Source organism: Gymnoscopelus microlampas, assembly GCF_963454915.1.
Source record: "Gymnoscopelus microlampas genome assembly, chromosome: 18".
Taxonomy (NCBI): domain Eukaryota; kingdom Metazoa; phylum Chordata; class Actinopteri; order Myctophiformes; family Myctophidae; genus Gymnoscopelus; species Gymnoscopelus microlampas.
Window position 1 is genome coordinate 4104993 of NC_139955.1, and position 18510 is coordinate 4123502.

Sequence of the window (18510 nt, forward strand, 5' to 3'; positions counted from 1 at the left end):
GATCCATTCAAAACAGGTTCTGCGAGTTATAAAGCATTAAAAGTATTTATGAGTTCTTATATCTATACTTATACAGTGTTATAAGTAGATTATAATGCATCATAAACATGGGATGCATAGCAAGTGTTACCATTAGGGTTTATATAAAGAAAACAATAATAAAGAAAAAATACCAAAAAAGCAAGAGCTATCAGATCTGGACCATTAAATCACCACTGAATGTAAGTAAACTATGCCAATAACAACTTGTAAGTGTATGTTAATTTAAGGACTGCATGATTTTCAGTTTGAATAAGTTTTATTATACACAAGCCACAAGATGGCAGCAGAAACCTAAAATGGTAGATACCAGCTGCTGTTATAAAGCCCATTAATAGTATCCTTTGGTTCTGAGGGGGCCAAGGCAACAGTTTTCTCTCAATTCACTGAGCCTCTCTTTCACCTTTTAAAGGACCATACCAGACTAATTCTGACTTATAGCATATACAACATGATAAACTGTTCAGGTGAATAGTTAATGGTGAATCCAGAGACAGTCTGAGAAGGAAACCACTCCTTTTTTACATGCTCATACATGTCGTGTATGTGCAGCTAAATGTTGGTAAAAAGGATGTCATGCATTGGCCGGGAATCGAACCCGGGCCAAACTGAACTACAAATGAACTACAAGCGCTTGTTGTGCTTGTAGTTCATTCATATGTCATGTAAATAGTTCATATTCATTTGTTCATGGAAGTTTTTTATTTTTTGTATTTTTTTTAATGTTTTTTCATGTAAATAAACAAAACAAAAAGTTAAGAAATTTGTTTGGTAGATGATTTCTCTGTTGTAACATTGCTTCTTGGCAAAATATACGTTTGGAAAGCCAGTTACTTCCCTTTTAAAATGGTGGTAAGGAACATGCATTTGTGGGACTACTAGGGGAAAATTGCAAGTCACAAACGATGCAGATTTCACACATTTATTGTAAGATGATCAGTTCTGATTAAGTGGGTTGCGGCGCCCAGTGGTGGAAAGTAACTAAGTACAATGTTGAGGTATTTTTTACTTTACTGCATTATTTTCAATATTTATACTCCTTTACATCTCTGAGGCATATTTTAATCTGTTACAATTATTTGAAAACTTGTTTTAGTTACTTTGTAGATATAGATTACACAACCTATACATTATCCACTTTAGCCATAGGCCTATATGTAGATAGATTATTATTACACAACCTAAATTAACCACTTTAGATAATATATATATATATATTGAATACCGGACTTTTACTTGCAACAGAGTACATCTACATTGCGATATTGACACTTTTAAAATCTTGTTCAAATTTTTCCGTTAGCTATTCAAAAATAGCAGATATACAAGCTTTTTTACGGGGCCAGAGCTCTGCTCTGGAACCGTATTGTTATTGGCAGTATTCTGTCACTTCTTCTTCTTCTTCTGCCACTTTTTGCAGTTCTGGCTGCAGTCGCTTTTTACGAAACTCGGCCATATGGTAGATGGTCATGAAAAACGATCAAGAAATCATTCTCACAATCTTTCGTCCAAAGGTGGCGCTATAGCACTCAATTGAAAATGGCAACTTTGAACAGGTACAACTCATGCCCTGTTTGACCTACAGCCATGAAACTTGGATACACATATGCGTCTCCTCATGCTGAACAACTTTCACCCTCTGACTTTTGACCTCTGACCTTTAGATCTCCCACCATTTTGAATTATATGAAAAACAGTCATTGGCTCCTAACTTCTGCATTTTTTCACTTATGGAAAATCCGTTGGAAATTTTTGTAGGCAGTGGTCCAAGGTACAAGTGCTAAACGTTTCGTGCAGATTGCTCAAAAATCCCAGGAGGAGATAGATTTTAACTATTACAGTTTAAAGAAAATTATTCATCTGTGCCTAAAACATACATGCAGACTCACATTTCTTTGAAACTTTGCAGAAATGTACAGGGTCATTCCAAATATAACTGAAACCAATCTTACTCCAATTGGCCAAAAGGGGGCGCTATAGCAATTTTTTGAAAAGGCAGACTTTAAACAGGCATAAGTCATGCCTCGTTTGGCCGAAAGTCGTGAAACTTGCTTACACGTGTGCCTTGACTCATGAGGAACACACGTATCGATTTGTCCATTAAGCTCCGCCCTTAGATTTTCCGCAATTTTGAGCAGTTTGAAAAATACTTGTTTTTGCCAGTTCTGGCTTAACCGTGCATACGCTTTTTACGAAACTCGGCCATATGGTAGATGCTCATGAAAAACTACCAAGAAATAATTCTCACACTCATTCGTCAAAGGGTGGCGCTATAGCACTCAATTGAAAGTGCCAACTTTGAACAGGTACAACTCATGCCCTGTTTGACCTACAACCATGAAACTTCGATACACACATGCGTCTCTTCATTCCCGACAACTTTCGTGGTCTGACTTTTGACCTCTGACCTTTAGATCTCCCACCATTTTGAATTATATGAAAAACAGTCATTGGCTCCTAACTTCTGCATTTTTTCACTTATGGAAAATCCGTTGGAAATTTTTGTAGGCAGAGGTCCAAAGTTCAAGTGGTAAACGTTTCGTGCAGATTGCTCAAAAATCCCAGGAGGAGATAGATTTTAACTATTACAGTTTTATGAAAATTATTCATCTGTGCCTAAAACATACATGCAGACTCACATTTCTTTGAAACTTTGCAGAAATGTACAGGGTCATTCCAAATATCACTGAAACCAATCTTACTCCAATTGGCCAAAAGGGGGCGCTATAGCAATTTCTTGAAAAGGCAGACTTTAAACAGGCATAAGTCATGCCTCGTTTGGCCGAAAGTCGTGAAACTTGCTTACACTTGTGCCTTGACTCATGAGGAACACATCTATCGCTTTGACCAGTAAGCTCCGCCCTTAGATTGTCCGCAATTTTGAGCAGTTTGAAAAACACTTAAACCCAGGATTTTTCAGCTATTTGCGTGAAACTGTATCATCTGTGTGATCTCCTTTTTCACAGTTACTTGTCTGTTGGGCCAATGGCGTCTCCCTTAAATGAATGCCTCACAATCTCAAGGTCGCCAGTTTAAGCCTCACTTGATGCAGACATAATTTAAGTTGAATTGCAAACAACATGACTGTATCAATGAATACATGTGCAAATGGTAAAGATAACCTGAAATGCTTATTTGAGAGTACGTTTTTTCAACGTATGACATACTTCATTCTGAAAATAGCTGATCTACAATCTCACAACTTTTCATGGTTTGTGAGCTTGTAGATCGGCTACTTTCACTAGTTTTGGTTCTGAGGAGATGTACAATTTCTTCATTGGTAAATGGTTTGTGAACGAGTGATCTTAGTGTTAGTGAAACAGGGGCTTGGTTCATGAAAGAAGGCAAGAGTTTATGATCTTCAACAGACAATATCAGCCTGGACAAAGCTATAGCACTATAGGTAGTGTTGCAGCCTATTAGTCTGAAGGTTGAGAGTTCGAATCCTGTTAATGGCAGTAGGTTGAGATGTCCAATCAAACCATTATGTTTCCATCTCTCTCTCTCTCATCAATCTATTGTTTCCATGTCACTCTCTCTCTCTCTCTTCAATCTATTCCGTTTCCATGTCTCTCTCTCTCTCTCTATTCACTGGCCCCGTATTATCGCTGCTTGCAGCTATATTTTATTTTTGTATTTATCTTGAAAGTGTGAGAATTACTGATTTAGAAGGCATTTGTAGAATCAGCCTCAGGTCTAAGTAAGTACTTCCATCACTGACTGCTTCTGTCCTTCACATTTGGCGAAGGAAGAGGAAGGCAACCACCAGAGGGCGCCACGCACCACCAAAAAAACATTTCCATCCCACGCCAGACGTGTCTGGAAAGACAAAGTGAAGTTATTTCCCCTGTCTGTCTGTCTGTCTGTCTGTCTGTACAGATGATGGAGCTGCAGATCTAAACTGATCAGCTGGAGCCTGCAGAGTTCCAGCAGAAGACAACTTAGGTCCGATCACCATTCCTCCAGCTGTAACTTTGTCCAGCAGTATAGGGACCACCATACAGACTTTCATCTCCTCTGCTAAACAATGAAGCTGTGGTTCTTCTGCCTACTGTTGCTCTGGGTGGAGCTCCAACATGGTGAGTGATCTACATAGCTTTACATCTGTTTAATATACTTCACTTTTCCTCTGTTTAATATACTTCACTTTTCCTCTGTTTAATACACTTCACTTTTCCTTACTTGCCCACAAGTTGATTCTTTGTGTTTTAAGCTTCATGTGTATGTGTGATCTAATCTGAGAATAGAGAGGGGATTAGATAGTATGGCCTGATCTGTGAAGATTGTGTCTGCATAAGTTTCTGCAGGAGTATACTGTATAGACTAGGGCAGTGGTTCCCAAACTGGGGGTTGGGACCCCCAGGGAGGTCCCCAGATGATTAGCTTTTAATGTCCAACATTGTTTTCTCACTCAACAGTAAACAAACCAACATACAGTATAGGCCTATACGCATGGAAGTACTCACATTTTGTACTTAAGTACCAAAAGTAGAAAGTAATCATTATGCAGAATATTCCATTGTGCACGTTTTCAAATGTATACAAATATTTTTTTAAATTGCCAAATTTTACATAGGGCTGAAGTGGTTAATGTATGTTTTGTAATAATCAATAATACAGTACTTGAGTAAATGTACTTAGTTACTTTACAACACTGCCTAAGTGTATACAGGGTATGTGCACGTTTCTAAAGTGACAAAGGCTTTTTAATACCCGTTTAATACCAAATTGTGCAAGATTATGTAAGAAAGAGGAAAACATTGTGAAAATAGCCAATCTACAAGTTGCTGCGAGCTTGTAGATCTACTATTTTCACAATAGTCATCTGTGGAACCGAGTCAAACTATGTAATGCCTACAATTCCAAGGTCTCGTCAGGGTGGGGGGTCCCCGCCCGGTTCAAATGATTATTTTGGGATGGACTAGGCCATCATTTACATACAATAATGGTTTCTTAAAGGGTCTTATTATGAATGTGGTTTATGTGCTCCTGCTAACAAACTCATCATAACAGACAGACATGCAATAGGCATTCCTGCACCACAGTCTCTGTTCTGCACTCACATTTCTCAGTGCTCAGAAGAACATTATTATTTCTGTTACATTTATGATTCATGCTTTTGTGAAACCAAAACCATTTGGCTCCACACAGGCCTTCGTTTGTTGTCAACTGTTCTCATAAATAATAATTAAAATGCAACAGCTTGCAATGCTGACCAGTGTTGGCACGCTTTGTGAGAGAAACGAGAAAGCAGGTCTACGAAAACAAGCCCGAAAGCAGCGACTAGATCAGTTTAACCACTTTAGAAAATAGCCGATCTACAAGCTGACAACGTTGTGAGCTTGTAGATCTGCTATTTTCAACACAAATATGGGGAAAAGATGCGTGAACAATATGGAATGTTTTTGAAACATTTGAACACCACAAAAATCTTGTACTTGGCTCCCTAGTCCCTGCCACAAAATACTTTCAGATTTCGGTCTTCTGCGGCCAAATACATATTAATGTGGGGGTCCTTGACATGGAAACCTTTGAGAACCTTTAAACAACATTAGGAAGGAAACCCAAATAACAACTACACTTTTGAAAAAAAAAAAAAAAAACTACCAATATTTACAAGTGACTTAAAGCAGCACTTTCCTCTTCTACTCAGGATTTTAACCTGGTTTCTGCATTGTGTGCTGCATTATTATTATTTTTTACCATTGAGCTAATAGAGCTTGCCCTGCTTGCTCAGGGGATAAATCTTGACCATCAGGTCCAAATTCGTGTCAGATCCTGTGTCTAGGTGAGACATGACCTTTGACACAATCTAAATGTCTCAATAGAAGAGCAGGGAGACAAAATACAAACCACCCCAATTGTATAAGTTATATTGTATTAACATACTCTACCATATAGATTGGACAAAATGACATTTTATTAATTAAATAAAAGTTACATACTGCTGCTTTAACTGAAAAAAAAACAAGCCCAAAGTCACTTATAACAAGCGGACTTGGCAACACTGATGCTGACACACAGTTTTGGAGAGGCCAGGGGGGGGCGGGACACATTTTGTGCTGTGTTGATGCAGCTGTGAGGAGATCATTGAGTATTCTTCCAGATGTGGAACATGGTTCAGTGTTCTGAGCCTCGTTCTGCGTCCTGCACCGATTCCATTCAACTTTTGTCTCTGTTAAAAGTTCAGAAATGGAATGGATACTTTTATCCCCAAAATTGTCTTTTAAAGACTGGACGACATAAAGTAAACATTTTGCTGTCCCCGATTTCCGATTAGTATATCCGTCTTTAATCTGATTATTGCAATGGTGCATGGTTAATATGTGTTTATTTATCTTCCTTTTTTATTACTGTGATTTCTTATTTATTTTAAATTAACATAATGTGATTTCTTGATGACGTGGGGGCCCACCTGCATTTTCTGGCTTGGATCAATGGAACTAATGTATTTTTTTTGTGTGAAAGTTATAAGGAAAAAAAAAATTACATTCATTTTTATAATGTTATATTTTCATTAAAATGTCAGTGTTTTGACAATTAGTTGCAATATCCTCAGTGGTCCCTGGCCCACAGGTTGAGAACCACTGCCCAACAGACACTGTCTCCCTCTCAGCGTTCCTGCTCTGTCAGTGTATGAGGAACACTGATCAAATAGGAGAGGACTACTTTTATTTTTGGATAACTCGTTGCTGTCTATCTTGAGCAGAAACCTCTCATCAATCTCCATATTCTAACTTTGTGTTTTTTCATTAATTAAAAAGTAGTAGATCCACAAGCATCGAAACGCGCTGCGAGCTAAGCTTGTAGATCTGCTACTTTTGCTATTTTTGAATATGAATGCTGAAAAGTAACAGTTTTGGACAACTACATATATATATATATATAACTCCCTCTCTATGTTTTTTTTTATTCAAAGGCTCCTGTCAACAGGTCAAGCGTCGTAAAGACGCCGGAGAGAACCGCATCAGGCCCGGGGGCAAGCGGACCAAGCTTCGCCACCCGAAGCTGAAGGAAAAGGAGCTGGGGGGTAAAGGCCAGTCGCTGCTCACGCAGGTCCTGGATAAGCGCCGCTTCCTGCGTCTGGGACAGAACACCACGCTGACGCCCGGACGCACCATGGAGCTGAGATGTAAAGGCAGTAAGATCGGCTGGTCCTACCCGTCCAACCTGGACACCTTCAACGACTCACGCCTCAGGTGACTGACTGACGGACAGATATCACTGTTTATCATTTATTATCATCACAGTATTGTAACCCTGTTGACTTACAAATATCACTGTTTATCATTTTGTTGTTGTCGGGCAGAAACCTCTCATCTCATTTTAACTTTGTGTTTTTTCTGTGTTTTTTCGTAAATTAACGCCCTACCTGATCATACTGCAGCGTCACACAAAAGCATTAGAAATAGCAGATCCACAAGCTCGAGACGCGGCGTAAAGCTACGCGTTTCTTGTAGGTCTGCTATTTTTGATTTTGAATCCAGAAAATTGTGCAGCCGATGTGTCCCAATGATTACCAGGCAAAACTTTTCACAAACAGCCGATCTACAATCTCACAACACGTCACGTGTTGTGAAATCCAAGTTTTTCAAATTGTGCAAAATATATATGATATCTAAATTGTCAAAAACTGCAAAAAGATTTGCACTTTTTGACAAAATATCGGACTAAACATCAGGAGAGTGGTTCTCAAAGTGGGGTCCTTGGGTGGGGGGGGGGTAACTAAGTATTGGACATTTTTGAATAATTTATTTAGTTTTTGTTTACACACATCTTCTCTCCTAGGGGGGTCCTTGCCACATAACATTTTCAGATGGGGGGGTCGGCGGCCAAACATATTCATTTGGGGGTCCTTAACACGAAAAAGTCGAGACCGGACCCAAACATCGGGCATGGGTCGGGCTCTAATCACAGTATCATTTCTATTATATAGTCCTTGTTGATGTGACAAGAGTATCTGGCAAGTCCATGTGAACTATCACATGTAATTATCCGTTCAATGTGTTATTGCTTTCTCCACCACTCCTCCACAGCATAAAGCAGATTGACAAGTACAGTCAGTTGGTGCTGACGTCGCCCTCTGCAGCCGACACTGGGCACTACAGCTGCGGCGCCATTGTGTGTGACGGCTCAGAATGCGGCAAGGACCCAGATCGAACCTTCGCCTCATACGTTTACTTCACTGGTGAATTACTATCATATACTACTAATCCGATCACATATGGTGCACTTTGTTTTATACAAAGGAAAAAAATGTAATGTTTTGTACTTTTATTTGCTTCACCACACATAACAGTTAACGCCCAGAGCGCACAACCTGTAGATTTTATCTTTTTGACTTATTTCCAATGAACGGGCGCTCGGATGGCGCAGTGGTAAAGTGCCTGCCCACCAGCGTGGAGTCTGGTGGTTCGAATCCACTGCGGTGCAGTCCGGCTTTTGTCGAGCGTCTAATATACGAACACAATTAACCCGTGTTCGGGGGAGGGTGATATTTGTCACTGCACGTACTCCTACGGGCTGGGGCGGCACCTGTCAGCAGGGAGTGTTGGGCGGGAGGAGTAGGACGAAGGCTACTACGTCCTCCCGGTGGGGGAGGACGTAGTAGCATTTCTGTGTGACAACACACAGAAATGTGTGTGTGGGGTGGAATTAACGAAAGAGAAACACTAACATGCTTCTGTTCTCTGTCCCCATGGGCCCAGATAAGGACAACCTCTTCGTCCCCTCCGCCATCCACTTTGAGATCGTCTACATACGTCCGGACCGGCCGGCCATCGTCCCCTGCCGGGTGACCAGTCCCCTGGCCAGGGTGACGTTGCACAGGGAGGTTCCTCCGGAGGAAGTCGCCGCCAACGGGACGCAGGTGACCTACGACCCCACCAAGGGCTTCGTCCTGCACAACCCCAGTCCAGAGCACCAGGGGGTCTTCTACTGCAAGGCCGTGGCCAGAGGAACCCCGCAAGTCTCCAACAAGTACCAGCTGCTCTACGTGGAAGGTACGGTACCCTGCCGTCACACGACAAGGCCTGCTGCTACTATCCATTATTTTCGTAGCGATTATTCTGTGTTATTCTATATCGTCGCTGTCGGGCAGAAACCTCTTATCTCCATATTTTTATTATTTGTGTTTTTTTCGTAAATTAACGCCCTACTGGATCTACAAGCGTCACACAAAAGCATCAAAAGGTTTTGAGCTTGTAGATCTGCTACTTTTGAATTTGAATCTTGAAAAGTAACAGTTTTAGACCTACAGTATGAGGTTTCCACCCGACAGAAACAATATTATTATGATTTATATTTCAACGAATCAATTTACCACCTAAGCCCTATGTTATACTTTGTCGCACAGCGGTGTCAAGCAAAAGTAGTGAAGAATGCCCAATCTACAAGCTCTGCAAGCTATGCATCGTGACGCGTTGTGAGCTTGTAGATTGGCTACATTGGTTGTTTTCAAGATTTTCACCTATAATGACATAACCAAAAATAGGGATAGCTTATTAATTGATTTTATTAAATGATTGATTATCGAGTTAATTTATAATCAATTAAATTGATTCGTTCAATTAACTGTTGCACCAACCCCCCCTTAACATGTAAAGCGTCTTTGGGTACTTAGAAAAGCGCTATATCAATTTGAGATATTATATTATTATTATTATTATTATTATTATTATTATGATGACGAGTCATCTTCACCTAAGGAGGTTTTGGCATCATCAGCTTCCAGGAATACAATGCGTGGTTTTCATCTTGTTAAAAGCCTCCACCCTGCTTCTGATGCCTGCCAACTGAAATACATCAACTGTCTCGCTGTTACAGAGGAGTTCACAGAGGATAATGGATTTGTGGTGAATTTATTAAATGGAAATAATGTTCGGTTCAAGAGACATAATTCTGACTGGCAGATGGAAGAGATGAACAGAAAGATGGAAAAGGCTTGCTAGGGGTTTTTTGATTGATTGATTGAATTATTTATTGACAATTTGCACATAATAAAAACAATGTACACAGGGAATAGTCAAGGTTGTATTGCATAAACATTCTATAACTGCCTCTGTACAACCGTGAGTCACAAACACGGTCAGCGAAAGAAGGATGAGTCTAGCAGGGCACTGTGTGTGCGCGTCAGGCACCCGGAACTGGTAAAAAAAAAACCTGACACTGTGGGAGCCAACCCAAAGATGGTTAATTTAGCAAGATACACCATCCCAATTGGAGCCACTATAGGCGACACGGTACACAAATCCTACAAATGGTCTCCTAAGTGGGCGCCAGCGTCTGACGGCAAATCTCGCGAACGTCCTATGTTTACTGGTGCTAGGTCCAATATTTAGTTCAGTGAACATGGGGCTAAAAAATGGCTCAGAAGCTGTGTTCACGTTCACTCTCCCACTGGAATTAATAGACGCAAACCTACTTCTGGTCTCCTAAAAAGGCGTCCGCCTTCGTCACACGGATACGGGAAGTAACCCGGAGATGGCAGGTCTTGCTATTTTTGTCTTGGGCAAACCCAAAGCACAGCTAGGAGGGGAAAGAGGCGCACCACCTACCAGTGTAGCTAGTAAGTAGTAGTGGACTCGCATCACATCACATCTTTGACTGCAGAAATACCCATTATCTACGGTCAGATTGTACAATAAGCTGTGGGTGTGGGCCTTCTGGAGTAAAGACACCACAAAAACTACTCTAAAAGCAAAACAATTGACAACAAAAACCCTACTACACTATATCTATTTAACCCATTTAGACCTGCTGCCACCTATCCGTTGTTATACCTTTGAATCCGGGAGCCACCTCTGTGTCTCATTAGTTGTTGCTATACATATAGCAACATCATGTTGTATACATTTTTTAGTAAGAATTTGAACATTTTCAGAAATCTTAGGTTAGGTTTTAGAAGGCGTTTTTAGAATCGGCCTCAGGTCTAAATGGGTTAAGCCCACTGTGTTCAACAGAAACACTCTAAACACTGCCAAGTGTAAAGGGGTACTCTCAAATCTTACCTAGTCGTTTCCCGTACAATAACTAAAATGGCTGAACAGGCCAGAAATGAACAGGCCTAACAGATAGTCTTGGTTAGTCACAAGACACTCAGAGGGTAAATGTCATCACTCACTGAGACACTTAGGTCACATAATGAAAAGCAAGTGGATCATAGCATGTCATGTCAGTGCTCAGAAACGTCTCGCTAAGCAGCAGCCTCCTTTTGAAAAAGAAAATAGCAAAATAGTCACAAATTCTATGAGAGAGGCAGTGGTGGAATATTGACCAATTGGAACGCACCCCAAGAAGTGTTTCCGTGCAACCCAGCAAACAACTACTACAAACCTTTAAGACTATGGGATCATTTCCTTCACTGTATCGATCGATTTGTTTTTCTCGATTGATCAAATAATCAGGAAGTGCGTATTTTATACTCTAATGAAATGCCCAAAATCTTTTATTAAATTAGCGATTACATTTTTTTGTATTATAATAGATTAAATCGATTGGTTCCATTACCTGTTGCACAACACTCCTACAAACCTTCAACAGCTACTGTACCGAGTTGTACCACAACACAAATCACACTTCAATTCTATTGCCAAGAACAGACTCACTGACCTTGACTCATTGTCACTGACTCATTGCCACCAAGCCTTCGGGTCCAAAACAGCAACAGCCTGATTCAAATGACTCTACAGCAGTGTTTCTCAAACTATGAGTCAGGACCCATTTATGGGTTTCCTACTATAAAGAAATATATATACTGGATATTTCAAAAGATAATTTTTCAGAAATGTTACCAAAACAAATCCATACGTTTAAAAAACCTTTAAGAAATTGTGAAAATAGAGTAGATCTGCTATTTTCCACTATTAAATAGGGCCTCTGTTTGGGAACCCCAGCTCTACAGCATAATACCATGAAGCTGCATATACTGTAGAAAAATAAGGTGCCTTTACCTTTTCACAGCCGTCTGTCTTCTTAACATCTGTGCAATTAAGTCCTTGATTAAGGTCACTAAAATTAACTGTCACTCAGAGGACATCAAGGTGAGATGTTTAGAGAGAGGTTTTTCGTACCACAGCCAACTTTTAGAAAGATCTTTGTGACAGTTAACTCTGTCATGATGGTGTCCCGTACTTCATCCAGTCAGCTTGGACATTGTCATCGACACAGTGTCCTGTTCCTATTAACCTTTGATTTAGTGCAGGTCCAGCTCAGCAAGGGACTTGGTCCACAAATCACCACACACAGGTGCAGCTGCTCACTCTAATTAATGGCTGCAACCAACACAAATCAACATCATCATCAGCTGCCAACTCTCTTAACCACTTAAAGGAGTAGTTCACCCCCCAAAAAAACGTATTTTACATCAATTACACACATGAAGCCTTGAATTCAAACCGGCGGAAAGATGCTAATGTTTCCGGTAGGAGACTCCGCCGGTCATCAAATTATTGAACTACTCCTTTAAACCCTGCTGCCCTATAGTGCTTGCCAACGTGCCGTCACCACGGGGGGGCGTGGCATAGTATCTGCAGACATACTGGTGGGGGGCAATGTTAAGTCAACCTGTTTATACCCCACAAAGATGTCCGCCGCTGCCAAATGACACTTGTTGATGCCCCCTTCAGGATTTTTGGCACACACTATATACTTAGTTGGCCGGGGGTCCCCCAGGGCCAACGGGTCCATTTGGTCCCATTTGTGTTGAGTTTGAGAGAACCACTGATTGAATGTATTGTATCATGTGGTTAACAGTACCCAGCGGGCCGCCCTTTGTAAGCCTAGCGGTGTCACCCGAGTCTGTGAGGGGAGGGGACAATGTCAACGTCACCTGCTCTGTCCTGGGGGAGCCCGAGGTAGACGTGGAATTCAGCTGGGCCTACCCTGGACAGGTAAGATCTGCAAACACACGCACGCACGCACGCACGCACGCACGCACGCACGCACGCACGCACACGCACACACACACACACACACACAATAGTGAAACTGAAATTAAATACCAGGTGTTATGATACTGCACACATTAAATCAGTGGTGGAAAGTAACAAAGTACTTTTAATCAATTATTGTACAATTTTTTGTTACTTTTACTTAACTTGAGTATATTTTTCGATGCTTTATACTTACACTCCACCACATCTCAGAGTCAATTGTTGTACTTTTTACTCCACTACAATCATTTGAAAATCTTTGTTACAATTTACTTTGTAGATTTAGAATATTATTAACATAGTACATTAGTCAATTAAGCTCTAATTTATCCTTTGGCTATTCTACAAGAGCTGATCATAAGCTTGCTGTTTATGAAAGAAAATCGACACATTTTGAATAAAGATATGATATTGGACATTCTGTGTAACACCTTTACTTTGGTACTGTAAGTATATTTCAAGTAAACATTTGAATACAGGCTTTTTACTGTACTTTGTTGTAACAGAATATTTTTTATATTATGGTATTGCTACTTTTACTCAAGTACTTATTCCACCACTGATTATGACAGACTTGCATGGTTTGTGTTCAGGACAAGCGTCCGGTCAGCATCCAGGACTCGTGGAGGCTGGTGACCAGAGGGATGGGCCACACAACCCGGCTGTCCCACAGCGTCCTCTCCGTCCTGGACATGGAGACCATCGACTTCGGACAGTACATCTGTAGAGCCAAGAACCAAAACGGTGAAACGTTTGTGGCGGCCAACATTGTGTAGTCCAAAATAGTCCACACACACACACACACACACACACACACACACACACACACACACACACACACACAAACACACACACACACACACACACACACACTTTGATGGGAGTATAGAAGTGGCTCTGGAGTGGCAGTGGAGTATAGCAGTCCGGGGGACCCTCAGGGCAGTGGTGTAAAGTAACTAAGTACATTTACTCAAGTACTGTAATTAAGTACAATTTTGAGGTACTTTAACTTTAATGGAGTATTTCCAATTGTCTATACTTTTACAGGAGGCAAATATTGTACTTTTACCCCACTACAATTATTTGAAAACTTGAGTTACTAGTTACTTTGCAGATATAAATTATTACACATACATTGACCACTTTAGCCCTCTTTTATATCTAGGGTATTTGAAAATAGCCGCTCTACAAGCTCACAGCGGCGTCGTATCGCGATGCGTTGTGAGCTTGTAGATCCGCTATTTTCAAACATTTTAGTACTTTTACTTTTGGCAAGTACATTTTGATACCAATACTTTTGTACTTTTATTCAAGTACATTTTGAATTCAGGACTTTTACTTGTAACAGAGTACTTCTACATTGCAGTATTGATACTTTTACTTAAGTAAAACATTTGAGTACTTTTTCCACCACTGCCTCAGGGTTCGTTGATCGAGTTCCAAATCGTCTGTTGGGTGGAAACCTCATATGTCCAAAACTGTTACTTTTCAGGATAAAAAAAAAAAAAATAGCAGCTTGTTTTGATACATTTGTGTGACGCTGTATTTTTGATCAAGCAGGGCCGTGTTAACGTCAGAATGGGCCCTAGGCAAAGCCCGATTTTCGCCAACTCTTGTCTATAGTCATGTCTATAGTTACGCCACTGCATCGTACACATCCACTAACATGTCTGCAGTGTAATGGCTAATTTAGGTGTTTTAGTGTTTGTTTCATGTGTAATGTCGACAGCACTCAGTTGAATACAAAACCTTTCATGGCTGGTTTATATTACATTACCTTCATTGGGAGTTGTAAGAAAAGGTGCTTCGGTTTCACATTTTTTTCTTTTGGATGTAGTCGTGTCACGTGTACACTACTCTCTCTTTACCATCTAAAACAAACTAACTCAGCTGATATGACAGAGGCCTCGCCCACACCCCCACCTATGGCCTTCTCAAGGCATAGCAAGTTGAGCATAAACAAACAGAGATTGAACCACTAAGCAGTAAGCTAAGGGTAATGCCATTACTACGATACACCCCGAATGTTTTATTAAATAAAAGTTTGATTTCCCAGCAGGCTTGTACTGTCTTTTTTTTTTTTTACAGGTTTATTTTCTAGTTTGAGAGCCACTGCACTGGAGTATAGCTTACAAATGCATTTCACCATCGTCTCAAAATCAGTGGGGCATCAAGTCCTAATGGGAATGTCATTTTTCAGAATGAATCATTAACATGTAGATTCTGTTAATATAATAAAGACACAATAAAGTCTATAATCTAAAGGCTCAGTTATCATATTTAGTGGTAAATGCTGGGCTGAGGCTGGGGGTTCTAATCCACCGTGGTGCATCCGGTTTTGTCGAGCGTCTATGCCCGTGTTTGGGGGAGGGAAGCCGGGTGGGGAGGGTGATAGTTGTCATGCACTGCATGTACTCGTCCTGCGGCCTGGGGCGGCACCTGTCAGCAGGGAGTGTTGGGCGGGAGGAGTAGGACGGATGTTCTATGTCCTCCCGGTGGGGGCTCCTCACTGGCAGGTGAGTCAGTAGGATACAACAGCAGTGACAACACACACGTGTGCAGGGAGGAATGAATTGGCACAGCGACTAAATTGGTGGGAGAAAGGGGTAAGAAGCAAAACAAAAACATCAAGAACCACTGCTATGAAAACCAGAGAAGAGAGAAGCGTATGCAGAGGAGAGAAAAATGTGGTTTACAGCAGAGCCATGTGCCAGGCTGATGTCTTTAATGGATTCCTTATGTGGAATGTGGACTACAGAGCCTGCTGCTGCCTCTAACAGAAGGTACTATAACTCACCGTCAGTGCTGGGTGGTGGGAGTTCTATTTAAAGCAGAGGTTTCCACATTTTTCAGCTCCAGACCCAAACACATACATTTGTTGTCTCCCCGGGACCCAAACTTACAAAAACAAATTATGAATTAACCACCAAAAATAGTTAAAATAGCCAATGGACGAGTACACAAGACATTCTGAAACGTTCTGAAAAAAATGTCAGTTCTGAAAAAGAGAAGGTGAGGAGATTTGGTACAGTATATAGAGGGAATAAAGTAGTCCCCTGAAACGCGGGTTTGTAGGGTACAAATATTATGGACAAACGGTCACTTGCATTGGTCCCTTAATCAAAACGAACACGCCAGTTCTGTTGTTCAACTTTATTTAAAGTTCATTTAAAATATGAAAAACAAAAACAAACAAAACGTAATTACACAAAGAGTTCGACTCCACAAATAAACTTCAGTTGGGTGCTGAAAATGAAAATGCACCCTTTTACGTGTGTACAAAGTAACACTGACTGACTGACTGGCAGTGAAGGGGTTAAGCCTGATGTCATGCAGTGGTGTTGCGTACAGATCCACAAGATCACGACACATTGTGAATCTGCTATTTTCCTGCGTGACAGCGTTGTATGACAACGTTAGTCATATAAATTGAACATTACGTCTCTGTTGGGTGGAAACCTCATGTCCCAAAACTGACTTCGGGATTCAAATTCAAAAATAGATACATTCACAGATCGACAAGCTCAAAAACACATTTTGAGCTTGTGGATCTGCTACTTTTGTGTGACGTTGTAGTGTGATCAAGAAAGGCCTTAATTTACAAAAAAAAAAAAAAAAAGCCAAAATATGTAGATAAGGTTTCTGCCCGACAGCAACGATTAGTAATTTATGGACTAGAATCACTTAACTCTCCTGCCATCCAGTGTTGTACGTTTGCATCCCAGTCATAATGACATTTTCTCACAGATAAAAACATTTGGGTTGATAGCGATAAAGGTCTTCTTGGAAGCCATTATGTTTGTCTGCATTTGGTCTTCCCATGAGCCTTCAAGGCAAATCCTCTTTTAGCGCAGCAGTGCTGTTTTCGTGTGTGTGTGTGCGCGTGTGCGTGAATGCGTGCAGGTGTGTGTTGTGTTCTCAAGCTTCAAAGAGGACAAAAACAAAAAAGAAAAGAGTATCAGAGTGCTGTAAATCCTGAGAATTCCTTTCCTCTATCGCAGTGGATCTCAAAATGGGTTCCAGGGACCCTCAGGGTTCCTTAAGTGAGTTTCAAAATGTGACCCTTACATGGACAATGGAACCAAATAGACCCGTTCCATTTGGTTCCATTTGTACAATCTCAGAATTATGGGGGGGGCCTTGAAATTAGAAAACAGTTTGAGAACCATTGCTCTGTCGGTAATCACAAGAAAAGCGAAGGACGTTGACGGTTCTTCCTCCTTCGCTGGGGTTTAAGTGCTTCTGTGCAAAAAACATTGTCATTAATTCAGCAGCGTTCGTTGCGTCGCTTAGCGGAACAGTTGTGAGTCCTGGCTCTGTTGGGTGGGGGGGGGGTTATCTGGGTGAGACGGGGGAGGAGCTGGAGGCGAAAAAGGCAGGGCTGCGAGGTGACTGGAGGCTGAGGGAGTGGGAGGAGGGGGAGACGGGGGAGGTGGTCCTGCGGGGGCTGCTCACGCTCAGGTCTCCGTTGTGCAGCTTCCAGATCAGCTCCTCGTTCTCCCTGGACAGACGCTTGTTGACCTGGGATTCCTTCTGCAGGGACTCCTGCAGGACCTCGTGCTCCGTGGACAGCTGTCTGCAAATGCAGCACGACAACAGCAACAACACACGTTAGAAATGGGTTTTATTGGTTTATATAGTTGCCGTAATGGCAATATTTCTCCTGCCCCGATGTCATGTCCATTTTGTATTGCTATCACTTCACAGGTAGGGGTAAGGGAGGGATCTTACGCAGACACAAAACAAACGGATGTCTACTCCATATTGCCGTTTGGTTGCGTATTTATTGAAGGATTGCCAACAAAATAAATGGCTCCTACAGTTGCTGTTGGGCAGAAACCTTGTATCTCTACATTTCATCTTTGTATGTTTCTTTCATAAATGAATGCCCTACCGCTTCATCGTATGAGCGTGTTACGCAAAGCAGTCAATCTACAAGGTCACTGGTATGGTCTTTTAAACCCTCACTTTAGCTTATTTGAAATGCAAAGAACCCCACATAGTTACAGCAGTTTGAGGATAAACATAACAAAGTCCTAAGACTTATTTCCATTGTGGAAACAAGAACCAATTAAATGAATTAAAACACTTTACAATACAAAATAAATTACAGTAAAATGCATTAAAAAACAAGCAATGAACTATCTGTCCGTAGAAAATCGATATTTTACAGAGGAACCTTTTCTGATCGCCCAGCTTTAGTCTGCTGCTTAAAAGACCTCAGATTGGATGTCAGTTTGACACTGTTATCAAGGCTGTTTCAGCACTTATGTAAGTCAATGATCCCTTTCCAACACTCCAGTCCAGTCCAGGACTGCTAAATAGATCTTAAAAGAAGAGCATACTGTTACTGTACCAGGACCGCTAAACAGATCTTAAAAGAAGAGCATACTGTAACTGTACCTTGAGAGAGCAGTGTGTCGGTCCATGCGGGCCTTCATCTCTTCATTCTCCTGGACCACTCTCTTGAGGCATTCCTCCAACTTCAGGCTTTTCTCTGTCTGAAAAAAAAAGAAGAAAAGAAAAGGAGTGGATTATT

The 18510-nt window shown here is 41.1% G+C and overlaps 2 protein-coding genes across 2 annotated transcripts in view; one reads left to right on the top strand and one right to left on the bottom strand.

Moving 5' to 3' along the window:
* The first annotated feature begins 3903 nt into the window (after window positions 1-3903).
* Window positions 3904-15026, top strand: pdgfrl (platelet-derived growth factor receptor-like). Its single transcript, XM_084085654.1, has 6 exons — window positions 3904-4118; window positions 6959-7238; window positions 8076-8227; window positions 8748-9041; window positions 12793-12929; window positions 13565-15026. Exons 1-6 carry the CDS (start codon window positions 4067-4069, stop codon window positions 13745-13747), a joined length of 1098 nt encoding a protein of 365 aa, XP_083941780.1. The 5' UTR covers window positions 3904-4066; the 3' UTR covers window positions 13748-15026.
* Window positions 15027-16109: 1083 nt separating this feature from the next.
* The window catches only part of mtus1a (microtubule associated tumor suppressor 1a), a gene marked incomplete at its 5' end in the record, with an annotated part of 46343 nt that continues 43942 nt past the window's right edge, over window positions 16110-18510 (bottom strand). The window contains 2 exons of the mRNA XM_084086086.1: window positions 16110-17547; window positions 18375-18472. Coding sequence (XP_083942212.1) covers window positions 17307-17547; window positions 18375-18472 — 339 coding nt within the window. The 3' untranslated portion in view covers window positions 16110-17306. The remainder of the gene's footprint in view (window positions 17548-18374; window positions 18473-18510) is intronic.